This window comes from Amblyomma americanum, chromosome 5 (assembly GCF_052857255.1).
Source record: "Amblyomma americanum isolate KBUSLIRL-KWMA chromosome 5, ASM5285725v1, whole genome shotgun sequence".
In the NCBI taxonomy this organism is placed as follows: Eukaryota; Metazoa; Arthropoda; class Arachnida; order Ixodida; family Ixodidae; genus Amblyomma; species Amblyomma americanum.
In genome coordinates, this window is record NC_135501.1 from 176,431,292 (window position 1) to 176,446,366 (window position 15,075).

General features: G+C 46.7%; 2 protein-coding genes across 2 annotated transcripts in view; one reads left to right on the forward strand and one right to left on the reverse strand.

Moving 5' to 3' along the window:
* Positions 1-1,916: 1,916 nt before the first annotated feature.
* Positions 1,917-7,136, reverse strand: LOC144133079 (mitochondrial genome maintenance exonuclease 1-like). Its single transcript, XM_077665915.1, has 4 exons — positions 6,355-7,136; positions 5,122-5,338; positions 3,629-3,761; positions 1,917-2,897 (listed from the first exon to the last, which is right to left on the reverse strand). Exons 1-4 carry the CDS (start codon positions 7,118-7,120, stop codon positions 2,742-2,744), a joined length of 1,272 nt encoding a protein of 423 aa, XP_077522041.1. The 5' UTR covers positions 7,121-7,136; the 3' UTR covers positions 1,917-2,741.
* A 183-nt stretch (positions 7,137-7,319) lies between these two features.
* LOC144134387 (CAP-Gly domain-containing linker protein 4-like) overlaps positions 7,320-15,075 on the forward strand; it is a 29,383-nt gene continuing 21,627 nt past the window's right edge. The window contains exon 1 of the mRNA XM_077667308.1: positions 7,320-7,467. The gene's annotated coding sequence lies outside the window, so the exon portion shown is untranslated. The remainder of the gene's footprint in view (positions 7,468-15,075) is intronic.

Consider the following 15,075-nt stretch of genomic DNA (forward strand, 5'->3'; position numbering starts at 1 on the left):
TCGCATGCATGTGAAACGGTTCTAACACGGCACACAGTATGCTAAAGGTGTTTTTCTCCCTGTACTAGTCTGCTCGCGGAAACTTTTCATGGTGTTCAGACCTGGCATAGCCTGTCGCGACTGCTTGTAATGCAGGGTTTCCCATGTCAGCAGGGGGCACCCATAGTGAGCTCGCCAACTACAGTAAACAAATTATCCAGTGACGCTAGCTCACACACCAGGATGATGAGTTACGAGGCGAACCAACGCGTCACGCTCTGTCGAGAGGGCTGCTACAAACATGGGAAGAATGCGGCGCTGTCTGTTATTGAGAAAGAAAAGGTAGTGAAACAACTATGGGGAGTACGAAGACAGGGGATTGCTGGCACAGAACTGTGCAGTGCGAAATTAAGCAGCAAGGCAAGAAGCGGTGGCACGGCGACCGCTGCTGTGCGAGAAAGCCGCATGACTGCGGATTGAAAGACTCCAGTTGGGTGATATTCATGTTCAAATAGGAATAGGCGAAAGACACTTTAACGCAATAGCGTTAAGGGTCCCCTGTGGCGGAAAACCCGGTGGTGGCGGCGTGAGTGAAAAATCCCGAGCGCAACAGTGGTCACGTGACCTTGTGACGTCATTACAACCAGCCGCCAGATTTTGAGTTAACTGCGCATCGTGGCAGTTAATTAATGGTCGCATGAGCGGGAAGAGCAGCAATCTAGTCTCGCAAGCCATCTGCCGAGGCAGTGGCACATCGCTTAACTGGTGCACCACGGTGCCAGGGGTGGTATGACAACTCTAAGCAATGCATGTAGAGAATGACCAATTCCGCATTTGTGGGCATTAACCCATTAATGCTATCGCATCATCATCAATTTTCGGTTGTCATGATGCAGAACCCTGACGGCTTGCAAGTGCAGAGACAATGAGAGTTCATTGTTTGTGGCTTCGACAAGAATAAACCCATATTAAGTGGAAAATCCCAGAGGAGCAATCCCACAGCTGAAGAGTGACACTACAGATATCGTCCATAAACTAAGTGGTGCATGTAATTACGTCTTTAATGAGATCTACTAAGAACTCAACTGTGCATTAACCCTTAATGCCCACTGTCGCAACATATCCTTTGCATGGCGTACTTGCTGTGCATGTGTCTATACTATTGTTCCTTTGTGTATTTTTCATCTTGTAACCAGTTTAGCGCAACTCCTTGTACAACGAACTAGTTGCCTATCTTGCCTTCTAAGCATTAGTAATACACTGAGCTTGCATATAAAGTTTGATGTCAGCATATTCTCAGCAGTTGGTGTTTTCTGGTCAAAATGTTTGGCATCACTGTGAACAAGCTGTGTGAGCAAAAAGCAGTCTTGAATGTGCAACTTCCAGCCAGCATTCAACAATTCCTTCTCTCATTTTCTGACAACTTTTATGGGCCTTCGAGTTAGTGTGAGGCCTTGGATTCGGTCTTTCACACAGCTTGACTAGCTGCAAAAAATGAACCAAATGTTAACTGTTACTAATTGACAACATACCGGTTTCTCAAATTTTAGCAGTGCCAACAAAGCTTTAATATTGGCTTTTGAATGTGGGCAAGTGAGCATGATGCAGAGGTAATGATTTTAGTCAATTCCTTTACAATTTGGCCATTAAAGGGCTGAGCTGTATCAGGTGCAACCAAAAGAGTAGTGCAACACAATAGCCCCCAAAGGCACCATAAAGACAATGGTAGGTAATTAAAACGTGACACAATAGTAGCTTTATAGAGGTACCATAAATGCCTTTACATCGAAAGTTATTCTGCCGCAGGCAAGGTAGCTTTGCAGCATCTTCATGTTTTCTTCTTCGTGAAGTCTGATGTGCATATGTTGCTTTCAAAAATTAATTACTGTCGCACAAAATTGCTCACCTAAAGAAAAAGTGGCATGGTCAAGAATAATTTAAAAAAAAATGCACTTTATTGCAGATCTTGTAGCAAAGTTTGTGTGTCACTAATCTTGCACTTATACCAACAAAAATGCTTCACATAATCCACTTTCCCAGTCTGCCAAGGCCCTCTAGCGGTAGAAGCACTGGTTCCATAATAAATGTTGATGCGCGCAGATTCTGAGTCCCTTCTCATAGCTGCACGCTTGACACCACCACACGCATTCTTCAATGAAGTGTTCACACAATGTTGCTCATATTGCACATTTCCATTGTCATGACACAGCCGTTATTGCACCATTCACAGTCTGTGGCACCACTTTGCAGTCGCTCGAGAACAAGCGTAATAATTTGGCACGAAACAATTAAAACTGCTCTACAAGCTTCAGAAGAGTTGGAAACCTTACACTAGTTCAGCACGATAAACTGACGTTTAGCCAGTGTGACATATTCTGCTCCACGTTAACTAGAAGAGTAAGGTGGAAGATGTACTCTTCGGACTGGCATCGAGAACATTCCTTTAACTGCGGAGAGGCACATTGTGCCCTATAACACAGAGTTGACCGACAATACAGGAGTTAATGGTTTCCTATCTTTACTCTGATGCATTTGAACATGCTAAGTATTGGCATTTGCTATGTGCATTTATTTGCTAAGTGCATTTATAGCTTGCGAATGCTCACATGCGCACATTTTGTTTTGCTCATAAAGGCACTTCAGCTTGTCTTCCTTTGGTTGTTCCCATCCACTAGTTCGCAAGGAGTGGGTAGCAGGGTCGTTCAGCTGTCTTGCTTTGCTTCGATTTATGGCTTGAAGGCACGCCACTCTCTGCTCGCAAACTACAGCATTGGTGAGCTTTGCTGCAGTAGGTTCCAGTAGGTGCGTAGCCTCTGCAGCCACCTCTGCCAGTGTGCCTGGCAAACTGTGGGCCCCAGATGGTGGACTTGGCACGGGCTGCCATCCTCGTAAGCAATCACAATCATGGCTTCTCGGACCTGAACTCGTAGAGAGCAAGAAAAGGACAAACGGGGTTAACCGTTACTGATGTGCTAAGGCAGCCAGAATTTAAATGAGAATTTTATTAAATCATACCAACAAGACACTCTCCAGCACTTAAGGTCTGCTGGAATTTTCCCGCAGAAAACTCCAGTATTGACATATTTAATCCAAACTAAACGAAATTACACAGGCAATATATAAAGAGCAGAGAAAGTTGGAGAGCTAGAAAAGGACAAAATATGGGTTCTTGTAGGTGATGCAGCAAGTCTGCTAGAATTTAAACAAAAATTTGACCTATTTATGCCAACAGACAGCTGTTAAGCACATTGCAGGTAGCTGACATTTTTCCATGTAACATATAAATGCAGTATTGGCATACCCGGTTCAGTTTAATAAAGGCTGAATAGAAGATATACAAACAGCCCAAATAAAGTTGGTCAACATCATAGAAACCGCTGTGAAAGTCGAGGTGAGCCAAAAGACAACGGCAAGCACCCACGTATAACGGCAAGTACACCTCCACAGTTTACAGCGTGAAAAAATTCTTCCAGGCACAAACCAGGCATTTCTGGTCTGCTGCAACTACGTGCAACACAGTAGTTAGAGAAACTTCGCTTCACTCTTTGTGCCAAATGGCTGTCAGCGAAGTAATGAACATTTACATTCATGTTGCTACAAAAAATTCATAGGAATGGTCAGATCTAAAAGTAATAACGAGCCTCATTACCTGAATTTTGTAGCTTTCATCATAGTTGAGTGCCCCCATGTAGGCTGCCACCTGCAATGGGCTGTCGTAGGTGTCTGAAAGCCGTGGCTTTGGCTTTTTGGATGTCTTCCAGTCTATCAGCACAAGTTCATTTCTGCAAAGCCAATGGCCAGGCAGCATGTTAATGAAGCCTGTTTATGCAAAACCACTTTGTCCAAAATTATGCACAGCACTATAGTCACATAAAACTTGGCCAATGGCGTCGGCCGATTCTCATGACCCTCCAAGTGAGACAGAGCAGGGAGTGGCAGATGAAAGGGGGATAATCCTTTCCCTCTATGGTCGGGGATGGACCCCTGTCTCTATTGTGGTGCCTCTTCCTGCATTGTCACGCTAGCAGAGAGAATAAGGCTGACAGAGTACGCCAGAAGAATATGGACCAGCCTGCCCAAGCCCCTACACTGGTCTGTCATGTTCTTAACTCTATCAGACATTACCTACCTAAACGTGTATATACCGTAGTTACAGCTTTCTCCAAGCACTGATTTCCTTGTTTTCGAAGAATATGGCACTTCTCATATTGCCACTAGGTTTATTTATTTACACATACTGCGACCCATAGCTTGGCCCAAGCAGGAGGGGCATTGCAATAAAATATAAAAGCGATAAAAAAACCATGAGCCATAAGGTCACTCTTTCATACTGCAGATAACATTCCTTAAGGCAGTAAGCTTAGCAGTGTATCCTTTGACATCACATAACGTCACTATATCTTTCTTGCATCATGGGCCTCTTGAGCGAAAAAAAAAAAAAAGGAGATAGTGAGATCCCTAAAGTACTTATTTGACAAATCACTGATTTCAATGTTGCCATGCATTGTGCCCCGCCGCGGTGGCTCAGTGGTTAGGGCGCTCGACTACTGGTCCGGAGTTCCCAGGTTCGAACCCGACCGCGGCGGCTGCGTTTTTATGGAGGAAAAACCCTAAGGCGCCCGTGTGCTGTGCGATGTCAGTGTTAAAGATCCCCAGGTGGTCGAAATTATTCCGGAGCCCTCCAGGAGCCCTCCACTACGGCACCTCTTCTTCCTTTCTTCTTTCACTCCCTCCTTTATCCCTTCCCTTATGGCAGCATTTCCTTTCCCCCAAAAACCAATTATATAACATGCATTGTGGCTCCTTTTCCATCATCACTTCAGATATCTAGCAGGGGAGAAAAGCTCTCATCCTCACTTCTCCAAAGCTGAGAATTCCCAAGGGTCCTAGAAAATCCCATGATAGAAACTTACCTTAACTGGGATGTAGAAAATTAACACCTGCTGTTTCCTGCTGCACAACTAATTAAAATGGCTAACTGAAAAAGGCCATAAACTGTAACGGTAGAAGAAATCTTTTTTAAAAGGGAATGGAAAGCGGTTTGTGAAAAGCTTAAAGGAAGTACACAGCAATCACAACAAGTATGACACTCTCGACTTGGCCCACAAGCAGTACTACTTGAGGTGATGGTGGAAGACGTACCGGCAAACTGCGATGCAGTCAACGATGCCTCTATACTGCAAGTGCGGATGGCAGACCGCACTTTCCAGGTGAGCCACCTTGCTGATATCGGGCCAGAAAAACTCAAGGCTACGCCAGTGGCCCTCATTTTCAGGCTGCACTATGATTTCGTCCTTTGGCGTGCCATTCAACATATTGTGGATGTTAGAGTGCAGTGATTTGCCCTGGCGGAGGATTGCTGCAATGGGAGAGAAAAAAAAAATGTTGAAAGGGGATTTACGGAACGCGACAACCCCTAGCATCAGCTGTGGATAGGGTCATATCTGTAAAGCAATGGTGACGTGTAGAGATTCAATGGACCATAAGAACTTCATATGTGATGATGTCATTAATGAGGACAATGGACATGAGGTCTTGCTCGGTTCGGGGTCCTGGGATCCCAGGTTGTTTGTCTTAATTGGAACAAACATCCCAGAAATGGTAAATAAAAATTATAGCCAATAAATGCAATTAATTCAGCATAGTATGCGTTAGCGTTAATGTTCCCTCGGACGAAGCAGCCGCTGACGGGTTCTGACCGTGTGAGTGGGTGGTGTGTCTGCCAAACACTGTATGACATACCGTACCCCTACTACTCTCATGATCCAATTCAGCCATAACTGTGTGACGCACAGCAGTCCACTCTCCCCCAACCACTGCCTCTCACACTCTCAACTTCCCTTTCCCTCCTGAAAGTGGAGAGGCTGTTTTCCTTTCTAAACTTAGCGGCGGCGTTTCTATGGAGGCGAAAGGAGACCCAGTGCAAAGGGATGTCAATGCACCTTAAAGATCCCCAGCCAGTCAATTATTCCAGAGCACCCCATTACTGAACCTCTTTATTCTTTCACTGCCACCTTCCCTTCTCTCACGGCGCCGTTCAGGTGTCCGCCGCCCTACCATTCTGTTCGTCTTCCCTCTCCACATCTCTACTTTGCCACCTGGCGTGTGCAATCACTGCACTGCACGACTCCCGGATCACTTCTTAGCAGAGAAGAGCAGATAGCTTTTTTGTGTGTGTGTGCAAGACGGCTCTTTTTCAACGAACATAAAGTGGCTTATATCACGCGTCAAAATGCGCGCAAACTGCAGAACTCGATGTGTGGAACCGGCAGCGTAGCTCTACGACGTCGCGCGCTACAACTAATGTGCTACGCCTGTAGTTAAGGAAAAGTAGGATAATAGGAAAGAGGGGCGATATTTGTTGCGAGCTCTTACACTCTTGGTAGTTCTTGAAACCTTCCTCGCCCATTTCGGCGACCATCCTCTCTTTCCATTTCTCAAGCCGGAGCTTAGATTGTTCGTCCACCGTATTCTTAAGTATGTTTGTCACGCTGGGATACCGCACAGCCTGTCGGGGGTTCTCGGCCGCGTCCCGAGGCGTAGTTCCCGCCTCTTCGCCGAACACATCGAAATCGTCGTCCGGCACGCCGTCTCGGAGGAAATTGAGCAGGGGAAAGTTGAGGGTCGTCTCGAGGTCGAAGCTTTTCGTCGGAATGCGGATGTCGACCTTGTGTTCACTGTCTTCGCTCGACGCGGCCAACCGCACTGCCTCTTCTTCTGACACTGTGGTCAGCGCGTCGAGTAGGTCGGCTTCCAACTGCGATCGGTAAACGCGTTCTCCAGCCCTGACAATCCTAGCAGTCTCGGGCTCTTCACAAGCCAACCTCGATGCTTTCACACGCCGGGGAGCGCGTTCGTCCAGGTAGCTGAGCCGCAGACCTTTGTCGAGTTTCGTACCCTTCGAGGACTTTAGCACGGGCCCGTACAGGGAAAGGTTTTCGAAGTTGAATTTCTTAACCGCTTTCGCGGCGCTCGCTCCTTTCTTGACCACTCGCGAGACGTCATCGTTATCTGAAGCAGTGGCCGAGGTCTTCGCCGCTTTCGTCGACTTGGCCCGATTGAATGCGGTTACACACAGCGCGTTGTGACGCGCGAAATTTTTGCAAGCAACGAAGTTGGCGCCTATGGAAGCCGCCATCATGATCTGACATGTCTGGCTCGGTGGATTGGATTGGATTGAAGCATCTCTTACAAACTAGCCTCACAAATAAAATACGTACTACTCGGTTTAAATAAATTTAGTTTTAGTTAAAATTTACTCATTAAAAACTTGCAGTTTTTATTTTTATTTACTTATTGAGCAAGGATTTAGGCGCATTTACCTGCGCCATCGCTTGCCTGTGGTTTTGTTTTGTTCTGGTTTTCCTCGGCTTTTGGTGTAGTGGCCCTTTTCCGAGCGACGTGAATCAGATTCGGTCGGTAGGGAAAGGCCAGGGCGAAGTTTCCGGAATCCACCAGCGTCACTCCCAAAGCCTTTTAAACTCACAGGTGAGTGCAGATAAGCCATTTTAACGAGTATCACGGCGACGGCGCATTCGGAAAGCATGCCGCGTCCTGCTGAAACGCGACACAAGTCCCGTTAAGTCCCAGAGCGGGGCCGATGTCAAGTCTTGTTTACCCCGGCGCTTCATTACGTAGCTCGATTTAGACGAGAGGTTTTTGACCGGTGTTGGGAACGAAAATACAGCGTTCAGCCGCTTCGGAGCCCGGAATTCATTTCTCGTGCGTAGTGCCGCGAGTTTTGTCGCGTTGTAGCCTAGTGCGCCTGTACTCGGAGAACATCGCATGATCACTGACAGAATCGTGCGGTTGGCCCGCACATTCCGTTTGTCCTTTTCGTGCTTTTGAGCCGAGCCTTGCTACCTTTTGTTATTGACGACGCTTTTATAGCTTCTAATTATAGCCAAGCCCCCTTCCGAACTACCGGTTTGTCGCACCGCTGCGAGGGCTTCCTTGATTGCGTGATTGTAGCTAGAGTCGTTGCGTCTGGCAGCCTCTCGAAAGTCTTCCGTTTAGAGCAGTGGCGATTCCTTCGGAAAGATTGCCAAATTTCTGTGGCAGGACGAGCGGCAAGATCCTGTTCCGAACGGCAGCTGCCTTGGAAGCGTGACTTTTGACGGGCCGCTTCTTGTCGTCTGAATAAACTGCCATATAAGGCACCGCCGACGCGGCCACACCTACGTAATTGGTCGGCGGCTCGGAGCGGCGCGTCACGTTTTGCGTTGCGCGAGATTTTGGAGTTCCAAGTAGACCACGGCGCCTAAAGCTAGCGTTGTAAGTATGCGCTTACGTTATTGCGCGTACGTGGACATTGCTTGGAAGGACGGCGAAATACCGCTTAAAGGCGGCGTTTTTAACGATCTATTTTGTCTGACGTCACGTTCGATGCCACTGCGGCCAGCCTCATTGGCTGGCAAGGTCAATTAGGTTAGCCACCGGTTCTTAAATGTCAGCGGGCATGCCTACATGGCACAGAAAGTGGCAGTGAAGAGTGAGAAGTTAAGAAAAGTCCCACGACCCGCTGAGTGAACATAAATGACTGAATGACTAAAGTGGCCCACTCCCATTTGGTTGCTGTTGGTTCCAAATTCTACCTTGTCTCCAGTGAGAGTGGTCTAATCGTCCGGTTTCCATAGTGTTCACCAGTGGAACATTTTTGCCTGATCTAGTGCCCCGCCGCGGTGGCTCAGTGGTTAGGGCGCTCGGCTACTGATCCGGAGTTCCCGGGTTCGAACCCGACCGCGGCGGCTGCGTCTCCCCTCAATCCAAAACAAAAAAGAGTAATTCAGGAAAAACTGGTCACCACAGCATTTTGGAAAAGGCGGTTGCTGCTGCAGATCTCTCGGCAGAATAGGGTCTCTGAGAGTGCTGCAGTGGAACTGCCGTTCCATTCAATCAGCTTTCACTGATTTAGTAACTCTTTCAAATCGATTTTCTCCTCATGTCATTGCGCTTCAAGAAACCTGGTTGTCGAAAGAGTTTTCATTTCAAATGGAACATTATCGAATTTTTAGAATGGACCGCCCATCAAGGGGGGGCGGTTTGCTTCTGCTGGTTTCATCCAGATTCTGTCACAAGGCACGATTGGTGTTTCAGCGTGTGGACGCTCATTGCGAAATTCAGGCAGTGGATCTTTCAGTTCCTGGTTTCCATCCCATTACTGTCGCAAATGTATATTTTCCATCTGGGGTTCATGACACACGGCCATTAGATTCCTTACTCTCTGTCAGCAGATCACATGTGTTGCTTGTTGGGGATTTCAATTCGCATCACTTGACTTGGGGTTATCGAACAGACCAGTGCGGTTTGCGTTTATGGGATTGTGCTTGTGTCAATAACCTAAACTGTCATAATTCGGGTTTTCCGACCTTTCTCCGTGGGCACTCCCAGTCAGCATTGGATTTAACGTTTTCAACCCCAGGGGTAGTAGTTTCCTCCTGGACTCCGGTTGACTCTGCAACAAACAGTGACCATTTCCCACTCACTTTTGACATTGTGTGTCCGATGACTTCTATCGGCGGATTCAGTTGCACCATAGTCGATTACAACAAGTTCAAAAGTTCACTCAGTTCAGAACTACACTCTTTGCCGAATTTGTCTCAGGAGAGCAGGGTGTTAGGCTTATGCTCTATTTTAGATCGGGTACGGAGGCAATCAGAGTTTACAGTGTGCGATAGCATAGGCACTTCTCTGAGCCCTTGGTGGAATGCAGAATGTTCAAAGGATTATAGGCGGCGCAAGGCAGCCTGGAAGAAACTTATCCATAATCAATGTCCCCGGAATTGGATCAATTATAAGTTTCTTGCAGCTACCTTCAAGCGCACAGTCGCTAGGGCAAAATATTATGAAGAGAATTATGACCATCTATCAAAATCTAATAACAGACAAGCCTTTTTTCGCTTTCTGAGGTCAAGGAACAGGCTGCCACCGCCTCACAACATTCCCTCTAATGTGCTGACTCCAGTAGAGCTTGCCAGGTCATTAGAAGAAATTGCCAAAGGCTTGGAACACCGTTTTTCGGCTGCGCTCTCTCGCCCACATCTGCTTGAAAATCACTATGATGATTTCCTTAATGTCTCGGTTTCTGAGCTCTCCCAGGTGATAAATCAGTTACCTTCTGCAGCTCCTGGTCCTGACCGTGTCACTTCTGTGATGATTAAAATACTGTTCGACGAATCCCTCAATGCTATATTGGAGCTGGTAAATCACTCTATTAGAACCCCATGGATCCCGGATGTATGGCGTGTTTCCAAAATTATTCCGGTGCTTAAAAAGCCAGGCGAAGGGTTGGTCTTAGACAACATTCGACCAATTTCATTGACATCGAATCTGGTGAAATTGGTTGAATGCGTGCTGTATGGACGAATCATGCCCATTATTACTAAAAGGGACTACTTAACCCCTGTCAGATTGGTTTCAAGCCTGGGTGCTCTATATGGTGTGCGCATACTGACCTCGAAAGCCGTGTCCGACTAGCGTGCCGCCGTCGACAGTATGCTGCGCTGGTAACTCTAGACATCTCGAAAGCATATGACAGTGTCAAACATGGGCCTCTGATGTACAGACTACGGGCTCTGGGCTTGCCAAGGTATTTTGTGGAATGGGTGTCAGCTTTCCTGGCTGACAGAGAATTTTATTGTTGTCAACTCGGAGTTTCTACAAGGAAATTTCATCAATCTAGAGGTGTGCCTCAAGGTGCAGTTCTCTCCCCTGTTCTATTCAACTTCTTACTCAGTTCGATTCCGACTTCCCCTGACGTGACTACGTACGTGTACGCAGACGATATAGCTTTCTTTGCTGCTGCGAGTGATTTACATTCTGTGTATATGGTTTTACAGTCATATTTAAATTCCCTTGACCGATGGTTATCTGAATTACACATAAGTCTTAATGTAAACAAGTGCGCTTTGTTACCTTTTCCGGTTGCTCAACAGGTACACATTTCATTGTCTTATCGTCATCATGTCATTCCTCAGGTATGTTCCCTAAAGTATCTCGGGGTAACTTATGACTCCTCTCTCTCTTGGCGGTCACATATAGATCAGGTTGCTGCGAAAGGGATTCGGGCGGTAGGCCTTCTGCGAAGGATGAGTAGTCCTCGCTGCGGTATGCGCAGACATGCTCTTCTGCTGATTTACAAAATGTATATCCGGCCAATCTTGGAATTCGGTTGCGTTTTGTTTTCTGGAGCAGCTGCATACAAACTGCGCCCACTTCTGCTCTTAGAGCGAGAAGCTCTGCGCCTGTGTTTGGGTCTCCCTAAATACGTGGCAAACAATGTTTTGTATCTGGAAGCGCGGGTGCCGTTTCTTACTGCAAGGTTTCGCCTTTTGACAGTACAAACGTTTTTAAAGTTTTGCGACTCGGAGCAGCATGCATCCGAGTTGATCTTCCTAGGGCAGCGAGCGGAGTTCTTGGGTGTCGGATGGTTTCGCCTTCAAACTCCCCAAATCTGTTTCGTTGAATCTTTGCTGGGCCCACTCAACGTGCGAATACCTGAAATTGTTCCGGTGCGGACCATCCCCGCAACTGTGTCTATCATCTACGATGACATTTATCCATGTAATGCAAAATTACTGCCTTTCTCATGGTTAAATGGTATGTTGCAGGGTTATTTGTCGACCTTCAGCTCACATGTTGCAATTGCGACTGATGGCTCGGTGTGTGCAGAAAAGGCAGGTGTAGGTATTTACTCCCAGTCCCTTGACTGGTCTTTTTCTCTCCGTCTCCAAGATTTCACTCCTATCTATCTGGCTGAGTTTCTAGCAGTGGTTCTCGCTCTGCGCAAGGTACCAATTTCTTTATCAGCAGTAATAATAATTACGGACTCATTATCTTTATGCACTTCCCTCTCGGCGTCCACTGAATCGCAGTTCTTTCGGATACTAAAATTCCTGATCCCTCCACACATCACATCAATTCGATTTCTTTGGATTCCTGGGCACAGGGGTCTTCTATTAAATGAATCAGCTGATGCTTTAGCGAAGGCAGCCCTGAGTGGACCGATTGTTGACCCGCTTCCAACAACTGCTTACATCACGGCGGCACGCTTTCGACGGTACACTGTAATGAACGAATTGGGCGCATCAGCGCTTACTTCCTTGGACGACTTCCAGCACCTACTGTTCCCTTGGAGAAGCTCAGTCTGGCGATCGCGCAATCTTGAAGTTTCCTTCACGAGGCTTCGTTGCCGGGTGCCGCAACTAAATTTTTACCTCTACAGGCCTGGTCTGGCGATCTCCCCATTGTGTCCGTATTGTGCGGAGCCGGAAACAATAGAGCACTTTCTTCTTTTTTGCCGTCGCTACTCATTGATTAGGAGGCGACTATTAGAAGTTCCAATACAGAATCTCAGTTTGCGCCTGTCTTCTGCGGTTGTTCTGTCTCTTGGCGCTTCTATGCTTGGCAATACCAATGGGAATGTTTGCTCTGCCGTTCAAAATTATCTCCTAGAATCAAAACATCTACCATCATGAGCTTTCATCCTGCCCATCCCATTATCAGCTTCTGTATTTCGGTTTTTACAACCACTTATAGTAATCCCTACCCCTTCTTTGCCTAAATTTTAGTTTGTATGACCCCCCTAACCTCCTGCAACCACCTCGGCTACGGAAACTGTGCGATCCAAATTTTGGTAGGTCATCCTATGCTTGCCACATGCAACTGGTCATTTAAATAGTCACCGCCTGGTTATGGCCAATCCCCCTTGTGGGTATGTGCCATTGTGTGAGGTCAACAACAACAATTATCCCTTCCCTTAAGGCGCGGTTCAGGTGTCCAAGGATATATGAGACAGATACTGCGCCATTTCCTTTCCCCCAAAACCAATTATTATTATTAATGATCTAGTGATTTCTTTGGTTTGTGCCAATAATGTCACTTATTGGCCTAGTTGAGTGTAAGTAACTTGCCCAGCCGTAAAGTGCAGTTGGCTTACTTTGTGCTTGACTGTACGATGCTTGTTTTTATGAGCGATAATTTCCTGAAAACTGTAATAGTAGTTGCTTTGGCCAGGTGGTACAAAATCCTCAGGTCACTGATAAACCAAATAATACAGACATAAGTACAGCTATTGTCACTTGTGTGGCAGTTTGTTGTGGCAGTGCAATTCAGATATGTGGTGGTACCAGATGGTACCTTGAAATGCATCAGTTCAATATATCGGTGAAGTACTACTGTTAATGTAGGCTACCTTCACCTTGCTTCTTGCTAAACAGTGTAATAAAACTGGCTGGGACACTTAAAGTCCATCATAAGGGTATGATGCCACAGAGTTAATGGGTAAATGCCCATATATGCGGAATTAGTCATTCTGTAATTTACATTCATAGATAGCTGGGAGTCATTTTACTACTCCTGTTGCAGTGGTGCAGCGGTTAAGCGATGCGCCACTGCCTCGGCAAGTGGTTGTTTCGAACACAGCCACCAATGGGGCTTATGGGACCTGGGTTGCTCTTCCCGAGCAATCTCTCGTGACCAGTCATTAATTTAAATGCGACTTGTCGCAGTGCGCAGGTTGTGATGGCATCACAATGTCACGTGACCTAGGTGGCCGGCGGGCGACCTGCTTCTCTGGAGATTTTTTGCTCACGCTGTTGATGCTAGGCTTTGCACTGAACGGGACACTATCACCTTAAAATATGTACCTTGTACAAGGAAGCGTGCATCCAACTTATTAGCTTTGAATGAGATCATTAGTGATGATGATGATGATGAATTTTATAGCGCAAGGGCAGCTGTGGCAAATGAGCTCCATAGCACAAGGAATTTTCGTCTACTCGAAGCATTTCTCCTCTGTTAAGCCAAGCACCATGCTAGGGAAAAGCTTGTACCCATTGCATCAATGGTGGGTACCTGGCGGCTCTGGGAATCGAACCTCGCACCTCTCACATGCAAGGTGGCTGCTCAAACAAGCTAGGCCACCGCTGCAGTGTTGACATCATTAGTGCTTGTCTATCTTGCCATTCTCTGTTGACCTTTTTGCAGAGGTTTTTAATAGTTCTGCTTGTTTGTTTTCATGGATTTCTGGTAAGCTACAAAGCAAACTGTGGAAAATCCGCAATGGGAACAGAAGATGCATCCTATGGAGGAGCAAAGAGCCACATCCATAGTCATTGAGGTGCAAAGTTGGGCCCCTCTTTCACCTTCGCGGAAGCTTTTGTGGCTGTGATTTCCTGCTACCTGCTGCTGTTGTCACAGCTGTGTGCTGGGTTTGTACTAGGTGTTTTTAAGGGACAGAATGGCAGGTTATGCAGTTAGAACCTGCAGAAGCTGCCCTGTAGAAGCTGCCCCTGTAGAGACTACCTCTGTAGAAACGAAACTGCCCATGCTCCCCACCCCCCCCCCCCCCCCCCCCCCCCCTTTGCATTTTCAATCCCGGCCACGGTGGCCATATTTCGATGAAGGTGAAATGCACAAGCACCTGTGTGGTGTGTGATGTCAGTGTACATTAAAGAACCCCAGGTCACATGTATTAATTGGAAACCCTGTATTACGGTGTCTCTCGTAGCCCATTTGCCGCTTCGGGATGTCAGACCCCACAATTTTGCAGTTGCATAAATCTTCGCCTGAAGTGGATGTCAAATAAATTTAATAGTAAGATTTGTTCACAGCACTTCGATGTTCTTAAATGCAGTCTCATGATAGATGCTGGCATGGGTTAGCATTGCAGCTGAAGGCGATGCAAGTAGGGCTTGACATTCATGTATTGTTCAGCAGTCAATTCATTCCTGGTTTCTATTCTTCACTCTTGTTTACTTTTGTGCTTGAAGCATCATATGCACACCCTGTTTCACTTGGTGCGAAATTCAGCGCCCATTGTGTGGCTGGAGCTCTTCATGGAGCTGTATGAGCCAAGCAGTGGTGAAAAGTTAGGCATCTAGTTAAAATAAAATGGGGTTCCTCTGTGGTGCTTCCACTTTGTTGCACGTTGAGTCGTGGTGTATTTAATTTGTCATATAGAGCGGGCCGCAGTTCATTTAAGACTGATGTGTACGGAACCACGCTGTGGTTTGGTCGATATTTTGCTGGTCACATGGCTCGCAAAAGAATGTCTTGGAGGACAGCTTGATGGTCCAGTTGATAGCTCATACTGCA